General features: G+C 40.4%; 1 protein-coding gene across 1 annotated transcript in view; it reads left to right on the top strand.

The window, feature by feature from the left end:
- VAV3 (vav 3 guanine nucleotide exchange factor) overlaps nt 1-10,365 on the top strand; it is a 204,222-nt gene that overhangs the window by 95,441 nt on the left and 98,416 nt on the right. The window contains exons 3-4 of the mRNA XM_008581073.1: nt 1,987-2,045; nt 4,188-4,253. Coding sequence (XP_008579295.1) covers nt 1,987-2,045; nt 4,188-4,253 — 125 coding nt within the window. The remainder of the gene's footprint in view (nt 1-1,986; nt 2,046-4,187; nt 4,254-10,365) is intronic.

Here is a 10,365-nt window from a genome sequence, read left to right on the forward strand (position 1 = left end):
CTCCAGACTCGTCCATGTTGCTGCAAATGGCAGAATTTCATTCTTTATTATGGCTGCATAGTATTCCATTGTGTATATATACCCCGTTTTCTTTATCTAGTCGTCCATTGATGGACATTTAGGTTGGTTCCATAACTTGGGTATTGTAAATAGAGCTGCAATAAACATGGGAGTGCAGGTATCCCTTTGACATGATGATTTCCATTCCTTTGGATATATATCCAGTAGTAGGATTGCTGGGTCATATGGTAGCTTTTTCTGTCATTGTTTGAGAAACCTCCATACTGTTTTCATGATGGCTGTGCTAATTTACAGTCCCACCAACTGTGTAGAAGGGTTCCCCTTTCCCTGCATCCTCACCAACATTTGTTATTCTTGGTCTTTTTAATAATGGCCAGTCTAACTGGGATGAAATGATACCTCATCGTGGTTTTGATTTGCATTTCTCTAATGACTAATGATGCTGAGCATTTCTTCATGTACCTGTTGGCCATTTGTATGTTTTCCTTTAAAAGGAAATAGTAAAGGTGAGCATAGGTGAAAACTGGTGAAACCGGGCTCTAAATATTCTTACTCCCCAGCCATGTGTTTCTCACAATGTATGATCTTCTGAAGTAAGTTATGAGATAAGTATATGTGTGCTTAATACTCTTATGAGTCTTCAGCAGAGTGTTGGAGACTACTTTTTTGTTTGTCTTTGAACTGAGGAATTAGAAAATTACCTCAACTCAGAGATAGATTTTTGCTGTTTTTTACTTTTTAAAAACAAAAATCTGAAGAGGTGTTAAAGTAGAACCTCTTTAAGTTTTGTTTTGTTCAGTTTTGAGAATAAGGACAAATTGTATCTATTATAAAAACAGACTTTATGATAAAATACATTTTAGGTTATTGGCTTCTTCACTTAGTCTTTGAAAGAGGTGATCTTGGGTAGAAAAGATTGAAAGAAGGGTAAAATTTCTAGGTACTAATGCTAAAACTATAGCAGAGCACATTTAGGTTTTAGCTTCTGAAGATCTCCATGAAGAATCTTTGAAACAGATAATCAAGGGTAATTTAGGAAGCTTTTCCTGAAAACACTCAGAATAAGGCAATTTTCTTAAAGTTGGTGATTATAAAGAATAGATAACTTTAAATATTTTACATGTTAGCTTAATCTAATGATCATTGTTCTATTATAGGCATTATCTAGATGAAGAAACTAAAGCCCAGAGAAGTTAAGTAGTGTGCCCAATGAATGGCCAAGCCAGGATTTGAACTCACGTGATCTGGCTCAAGAGCCCATTCCCTAAGCCACTTTGCTATACAGCAGTGCTGTCGAATAGCACTTTGTGTGATGGTGGAAATGTTTGATATCTAAGTAGTCCAATGCAGTAGACACATGTGGCTACTGAGCACTTAAAATGTGGCTAGTGCAACAAAGGAACTGAATTTTTTGGTTTTTAGATTTTTTTTTTTTTCCTTTTTGAGACCGGCCGCACCGCGCCCAGCCAGTGAGCGCACCAGTCATCCCTATATAGGATCCAAACCCGTGGCGGGAGCGCTGCTGCACTCCCAGCACTGCACTCTCCTGAGTGCGCCACGGGCTCGGCCCTAGATTTTAATTAATTAAAATTTACATAGCCATGTGTGGCTAGTGGGTAGTATATTGGAGAACGCAGCTTTACGGGATCTTCCAGATTCTGTAGAGCTATTAGATGCGTGGTGTTACCTAGTCTAACTTTGTATTTTACTTACAAGGAAGCTACAACTCAGGTTGGTTAGTAATCTGCTTAAAGTCATAAAATTAAAAAGGAACAAAAGTATAATCTAGATGTGTATTCTTCCCAATTATGGCTTTTCCCATTCTGCACCTCTTTAGCACGTGCAAATTTGTGTTTCTGCTGTCATTGTTAATATTACATGAGAAAACTACTGCTTTTTGGGGGGAAAAAACCAGCGTATCTCCTCTGAGATACATATGCAATTAACATTTTCCTCTTTTCTCAGGTTATAGAAACATTATCGCGGCTTTCTCGCACACCTATAGCATTGGCCACGGGAATCAGGTAAGCTCATTTCTTTGTGGTTCATATATCCCATTCAGTTCAATGAAATGATTATTTATTGCATGGTTATCCATTACCCGTTTGAAATTTGTTGAGCAAGTAAGAACTTATTTGTAGAGATGAATAAGACACGTTGGCTAAATATTGTTCTTAATACACTGATAACTGTCACTAGCATGGTTCTTTTTAAAAATTTCCTCCAACATTTCTGTGCATATGATTCATTAAGGCAAACAAATGTTAAGTAAATAAATATGTTAAAAGATGTTATAATATGTTTATTTCTTGTTGAATAGACCATAACAATAACTCACAACTTTTAGGAGTTTAGGAAATAATCAGACAAGTATAAAATGTATGTGCAAGGATATGGATTGAAGGTTTGGTAATAAATTAAAACCTTGAAAGTAAATTGGTTAAGTTAATTGTACCGTCTCCTTGCAATGGAGTATTATGCAGTTGATAACTATGGAAATAAAGATGTGTATGTTGTGTTGGGTTTTTCTGTTTCAGATACTACATACTTAAGTTAGATCAGTAGGTAAAGATGTATTATAAGTAACATTAGGAAATAAAGAAAAACAGTCTCAGCAGCTATTCAGCCAAGTAGCATGGAAGTGGAGTGGATTTTGTTTTCACCGTCTTTCCTTAGGGCTCCATATTCCGGTCTCCAGCCATCATAGGGCTCTGTGAGCCTGGGGCCACTCTGTCTCTGTTGCTTTCATTTTTCTGTGTCCAGCTCACATTCACATTCTAAGGGAGAGGTTCCAAGCATGTCTTAAGGAGTGACCATCACTGGCCAGGCAGCCCAGTCCCTGGGTATAAAGACAGTGACCATAGGGAGACACCCTGCAGATCCTTTCTTAGAAATGGGCCGTAAGTTTGGCAGCTCTCTATAGAAGCAGTCTGTAGGCTGCATAACTGTTCAACTTCTCCTAATTCACTCTTCAGTGCATATACTGACATCTTTCCACTTCAGTATATCTTTCCCGTTATTATATGTAAACAACAGATTTTAAAAAAGCATGATCCAGTATTTACGTATTAGTGTATTTTTGATTCTAGAATGATATATATCAGAAAGTTTTTTTCCTTATTAATTTTTATCTATATTTTCTAATTTTTCTACAATGGACTGGTTCTAGTATAAAAACATAATAAAAAGTTCCTAAATTTATGATAAATGATTTTGAAACTTTGGCATTTCTCACATACATGTTGTTTTCTCAGATGTCTTAAATATTAATCCATAAACCATTAAATTCTGTTTTTCAATACAATTATTTAGTAATTACTTAAAGCTTATTTATTGTTTTGATGGTTCCTCTTTTTTTTTATCAAACATATCATATGCTGGCTACCTGTAAAGAAAGAGTTTGGCACTATAGTGTAGTTACTGTGATTTTCTTAGCTTAGGCATACATTTAGAACATTATATTGGTGTTATGAAAAAGTACATAGTATCATGAGGCTATCAAGGAAGCCAAATGATAGGAATAGGAGATAAAGTGTGATTTTCTTGAACAGGAGGTAAAGCAAACACCCTATTCTCCCTGGTTGACTCAATTGTCCAATAAATGAAATGAAAAATACAATTTAAGTACTTCAAAGTCTGTGTAGAAAAGTATGTCAGGGTCAGTAATCACAAAGGGTGCAATGTTTTTGTCTTCTAATAATTTTCATCTGTATTAGTGAACTGAGTCATGGAAGGATGATCCTTATGAAATTATTTGACAGATAAGATCTCATAGCTGAAAAGAGAGGGTGCTGAAGGCAGAGGCACCTGCACGGCTGATTGTTTTCTGAATTGGGGTGCTACAGTGGGTGCTACGAGGTGACCCTGCAGTTATGTGGTAGGTGGGAGATCAGATAAGCACATTTGTATGTCTCCAACTGCACATGTGACTGTGGTGACCAGCTGTAATTGCTGCAGACGATTTGGGGTAGCAGGTGCTGCAGCCTCTCTGGGGGACCCCAGACACAGCCACTGGGCAGGCACTTTGGGGGAAGCCCTAGAGATTGTTAAACATGGTGACTGATCAGACCATTTTGGCAGCAAACAAGCTTACATATTTAGTGAGAGGTAATTGCCCAGCCTGGTTGTTATTCATTCATCTGTTTGTTTTTTTTTCTCCCTCCTAGGCCCTTCCCAACAGAAGAAATCATTAATGATGAAGACATCTACAAAGGCCTTCCTGATTTAATAGAGTATGTTGAACATTTTCAGCAAAATTAAGCCACTGTCAATTTTTGCATCCATTGTGGGTTTTAACTGTGGTTTTTAAATAAGCTCTCTGAAGGGGGAGAATTAATGATTAAGATATTTATAAGGTTAAAAACTAACTTTAAACTGGTGATAAAAAGCTTCACAAGAAAATGTTCTCCAACTGGTTTTTAGTTCCTGTTGTGTGTCCCTATGAAGAGTAAAGAAACATGGCAGGCAATAAAGTAAAATTTGGAAGTTTCTCAAAGTCATAATAGAGGTAGTAGGTAAAACTGAAATTATATAATTAGGAAACAGTTAAAAAGAAATAGAATCTATTACTGGAGTTGTGAGACAGCTAGTGCTTGCTTTATAAGTTCAAGGAGTGATAAGTGTGGGCTGGAGTTATTCAGGGATGTTTTAGTAGACGGTGTTTATTCTGAACAGAGAATCCCTTTGGGCTTTCTTATTTACTAGTCAGCAGAGGCAAAAGGTCCTTGCAGCTGATTATCTTCTGCTTATTGAGTGACTTGCACAGATTACAAATAAATATAAAACATAATCCTTACCCCTCAAGGAACTGATAACACAGATTGGGAATGTTCAAAAAAGAATCATAATAAGAAATAGAATTATGCTCTGAGAGAGATTCAAATCCTATTGAAATTTATCCATTCATCCATTTTTCTATCCTAATACACCCAACACACTGAACTTGTTCTTGCTTTAGCACTTTTACCCTGGCTTTTTCTTCTGCTCGTAGGACTGACTCCTTACCATTTAGGTCTTTGCTCAAATGTTGCTTTACAGAGGGGCTTTCTCTAATTACCTCATCTAACATTGCCACCACCCTCTTACCTTGCTGTGTGTTTTTATAGCATTTAACATTGTCTAAGACTATTTTGGTTTGCTTCAATCATTGTCTGACTCATCATTAGAAGGAAAACTTTGTGAGGTCAGGGACTTTACCTTGTTCGTGGCTATATTCCTAGAACTTCAAACAGTGTCTGGTATATAGTAGGTCCTCAATAATATTTGCTTTCTGAATGAATAAGTCGAAACTGCATTCAGCATCTACTGTCTGCAGACGTTATGCTTCAGGCTTGAGCAATCTAGTCAGTTAATAAGAGCTTACCGAGTGCCTATTTCCATCATAACCATGTTATATGCACTGTCTCATGTAATACTACAATATTATTAGGTTGTTGCAATTATCACAGTCTACAAATGAGAAAACCACATCTTTAAAAACTAAGTAACTTGCTGAAGGTAATATTGCTAGTAAATACAAGTTTTTGGATTTGAAACCAGACAGCTCTTAGTCTAGAGTAGAGGCATTTAATCACTGCATTGACTCCCAGATGCACCCTGACTTGCCCCACTAAGAGCTTTCTGTATAAGAGCTGAGGAGGTGGGTGCTGACTGGAGCCACAGGGATGGATGGCTAGCAGCTCTTCCCAGAGAAGGCGCCATTTGGAATGACCTTGAGTCTTCTATTTAAAATATATATTAAGAATAGTATAGTAGTCCATTTCTGTTGCTTATAACAGAATACTTGAAACTGGGTAACTTATAAAGAAATGAAATTTATTTCTTACAGTTTTGGAGGCTAAGTCCATGGTCTAGGGGGTACATCTGATGAGGGCCTTCTTGGTGGGGACTTTCTATAGCGATGGAGGGTATCACCTGGTAAGAATGGCGAGAGCTCTCTCATATGCTCCTTATAAAGCCACCACATCTGATGAGGGCCTTCTTGGTGGGGACTTTCTATAGCAATGGAGGGTATCACCTGGTAAGAATGGCGAGAGCTCTCTCATATGCTCCTTATAAAGCCACCAGTTCAGACCCATGATAACTCATTACTCTGTGAATGGATTAATCCATTAATCCATTCACAAGGCCACAGTCCTCCTGATCCAATCACCTCTCAAAGACCCACCTTTCAAATATCATAATTGAATTTCCCATCCCCTTAACATTGTTACAGGGGGGATCAAATTTCTTTTTTTTTTTTTTTTTCTTTTTGTCTTTTTTTCATGCCCGGCAACAGATCACAACCCTCAGTGTCGCCCCCGTACCGGACCGGGACTGGCGATGGGATCGCAACCCTCAGTGTGGCGCCCGCACCTCGCTCAGCCAGTGAGCGGCTGGTCTGTATGTGGGATCCGAACCCTCGGCGGGAGCGCCGCCGCACTCCCAAGTGGCGCACTGTAGCAGTGCAGCACCACGCCGGCCCTGGGATCAAGTTTCTAACACATGAACTTTTGGGGGACACATTTGACCCATAGCAAATAGTTCTTATCTCTTCTTAAAATCTCAAAGAACCCACTGACATTAAGCAAGATAGATGCCTTAGTTGTCTTATTGAATTGGCTACAATCTTCAAAAAGTGACTGTAAGATTGTTGGTGTTGTAATCAGATTCTTTAAAGCATTAGGAAGAGTACATTATTTCTAGTGCTGTAATGATGGTGTTCTTTTTTAATCCTCACCAGTTGTCGCTTATACCTGTTAATTTTTATAGCCTTCCCCCATTATTCTTCTTGTTCTGTTCACTTGTGTTTATAGGCAGAGTTGTCATCAGGATGAATCTTGTGAGGATGCATTCTTAGCTAAGTTTGGGATTCTGAATTGGCTGCTCTGAGATACCAGCTTATGCTCTATGAGATGCAGTCTGCTTTAACTCTCCATCCGGTGGCCGAAGGTCCAAACGTGGTGTTGTCCCTGGAAATGCTTGCTTTTGAGTTTGCTGTGACAGCTTGCATTTTAGTCTTATTGGCTGCTCTGAGATACCAGCTTATGCTCTATGAGATGCAGTCTGCTTTAACTCTCCATCCGGTGGCCGAAGGTCCAAATGTGGTGTTGTCCCTGGAAATGCTTGCTTTTGAGTTTGCTGTGACAGCTTGCATTTTAGTCTTAGCTTTGTCACAATCTTCTGTGGGCTTATATACTTAACTCTAACTTCTAGGGGTGAGTTCACCAAAAGGGAATCTCTTGGGATAAGCCCCCTGGCCTGGTCCCCACTGCGGAGAGAATCATTCTCTCTTCAGTTGGAGAGAAAGATGCAGAAGATGGAGTGGGGATGGTGTGAGGTAGCTCAACTGTAGTGTCCTCTCTTTTGCTACTATTATGATCAGGGTGTCAGGTGTGCCAACATATAGGTGGCATAAACACAGGAAAGATAATACGGATTATTGTTGACCACTTGAAGAACATCATAGCGTTTTCCCCCTGGCTCAGAATTGTGGACCAAACTGTTGACTAATCAGTTAGCAAGAAAAGCACCTTTATTATGGGATTGAATAACAAAACCCAAACTGCTCTAGCCTACTCTTGGGGAGGGATGTGTGTATATGCACATACACTCACACACGTGTGTCACTCCTATGGACTAGAGGATGACATGGGTTAGTTTATATGATTTGTCCCTTTGCTCTCAGGGAAAATAGTCAAGTGCAAGACTTCCACAAGGTGAGTCTTTGGGGGGAGAGGTGTTGGGGGGACAGGCAGGAGGTCTGGGATTAGGAGTACTAGAGAGGTGGATCTCACAGTCCATTTTCCTTCTGAGCAGGATCCTCCCAATGCAGGACCTGTTCTTTCATCATTTCTTATATCAGCTCCCTCATGAGCTCACTGGACCTTCCTATTCTTTCACATGTTATAGGAAGTGCTCGAATCAGTTTAACGGCCCCTCTATCCTCTGGCCAGATTGCTTGCCTAAACCCCTCAGTGTGGAAATTATGGAACTGTCAATATGTCCCACCATCTACCCAGTTTTCCCAAGTCAGAAGCTAAGAGGCATCCTTCACTCCTTTCTTCTCTCTCCCTAATTCTGATTGGTCACCACGTCTGGCTGACACAGCCTCCTAGGTCCTTCTGTTCCTCTCCTGATTGGCCTTTCCCCGAGTTACGGCTCTCAATATCTCTTGCCCTTTTGTTTTACTTCTTGCCTTACTGATCTCATTGTCTGACTTCTTGTCCCCTCCAGACTATGCCCATGTGAAGTCCCTGTTGGTTCCCAGACGCCCAGGGTTAAATTGAGATCCCGGAGTGCATGGCCCTTCATAGGGTGTTTTCAACTCTTCCCTCCTGCGGTCTGCCCCGCTTACCTGGCCACACTGAATGGGGCCCTGGTGCTCACATCGGCCTGCTCTTCACGCCTCGCTCCCTCTGCACCTGTCGGTGTCCTTTGTCTGGAATGCTCCTCCCCTCTTCTCATTTGGTGGGTGTCACCCCTGCTAGGCTTTAAGTTCCATGAGGGCAGAAACCCTGTCTGACTAGTCTGCAGCCAAATCTCCTGGAACACATTTTTACAGCAAATACCTATTAAATAAATTGATAAATAAATCCAAGGTCCAGCTCAGACGTAGTATATTCTGTGAAGCCTTCCCTGACTTTCTTAGTTATTCTTCATCTTTTCTCTGTCCCTGTATTTTGCGCTCATCTCTTTTCTTGCTCTGTGCCGTTCTCCACACTAGACTATGGGAGAGTTCTTGTCTCTATACAGTCTTAGCGCTGAAAAGCCTGGAGCTCAGTAGGTTCCTAGAAAATGTCTGTTGGATGGATGGATGGGTGAGTGGTGGACAAGTAGCTCTGGAATGAATTTTTCTTAGATCAGAGTTCCTTGAAGCTTCTGTTACCATCAGATCTCTCTCCCTTAACACACATCCTTTTTCTCTGGATGTTTGACACTTCATTTCTGTCAAATACCTCCAGATAATCCTTCATAACAAACATAAAACAACCCTGTGATTGTACCTACCTTTAAAACTGTGCCAAAGTGCAGAATGACATTTACAGTTACGGTGTTTTTGTTTTTGTACATATTGGCTTATAATGTTCTATCTGCACAGGCCCAGGAGAGATGCTAAGGGCTGGCAGTAGTGAAGGAAGGAGTGGAATTTCTTTCTCAGAGATATTAATGCTTCTTCCCAACATACCTAAATTGGGTAATCTCAATTTCTTGGGACACTTAGTTAACAGAAGACATTTGTAGAAGTCTTAAACTGAAAGAAAAAACTTAAGGAGTAGTAACAGAACATGCATTGGGTGGAACAAGGTGTTTCTACCTTGACTGACGGGCTTGACAGTCTCATGAGGGGCTTGGGGAAGACGCACCCATCGGTCACTGTGTAAGTGCTCAAGGTAGCCTTAAAACAAGGATTATGTTCAACTGCCGGGGGACCAGCAGAATATTTTATTTTTTTCATTTTTTCCACATGTATATATGTTAATTATATTGAAACATAGTTGATTGTACATATCTGTGGGGTGCAGAGTTGAATATCAATATGTGTGTGCAATATGTGATGCTCAAATCAGGATATTAGTATATTCAACATTATATGATGTGATCATTTTTCGTGGCCCTTCATTTTGTGGCCTTGGGGCCTTTTCTTTAAACAAAATGTAACTAATAAAACCAATAAAAGCAGAGTCTGGTTGAAGGAGGACCTTGGGTTCCTTCTGAATGGTCTTGAGGGAGCTTGGTCTGAAAAATACTGGATTAGCTATTAATAATAATCCTCCAGTAACTGATGCATTTAAAAGACTATTTATAACATATTAGAAGTTCTTTAACTCTCCTGTCCTTTCCATATTATACCCTTTAATACAGATGATGAAACTGAGGCCTTGAATTATGAAAAATATTTCAGAGTGTTTAATACGCTCAGAGTGTAAGACAAAGTTGGTTTTAAATCTTTTGTCTACCATTGACTACAAGCTGTGTCAAGTCAAATCGCTCTTTGGGGGCCGGCCTGGTGGCGCACTGCTACAGTATGCCTCTTGGGAGTGCGGCGGCGCTCCCGCCGAGGGTTTGGATCCCACATACAGACCGGCCGCTCACCGGTGGCGCACTGCTACAGTATGCCGCTTGGGAGTGCGGCGGCGCTCCCGCTGAGGGTTCGAATCCCACATACAGACCGGCCGCTCACTGGCTGAGCGAGGTGTGGGAGCAACACTGAGGGTTGCGATCCCGTTGCCGGTCCCGGTCCGGTACGGGCGTGACACTGAGGGCTGTGATCCATTGCTGGACACGAAAAAAGACAAAAAGGAAAAAAAAAAATCGCTCTTTGGTCTCTCAAATTCCTCATCTCTTTAATGTATCAAATAACAT

Source organism: Galeopterus variegatus, unplaced genomic scaffold, assembly GCF_000696425.1.
Source record: "Galeopterus variegatus unplaced genomic scaffold, G_variegatus-3.0.2 Scaffold2256, whole genome shotgun sequence".
Classification (NCBI taxonomy): Eukaryota; Metazoa; Chordata; class Mammalia; order Dermoptera; family Cynocephalidae; genus Galeopterus; species Galeopterus variegatus.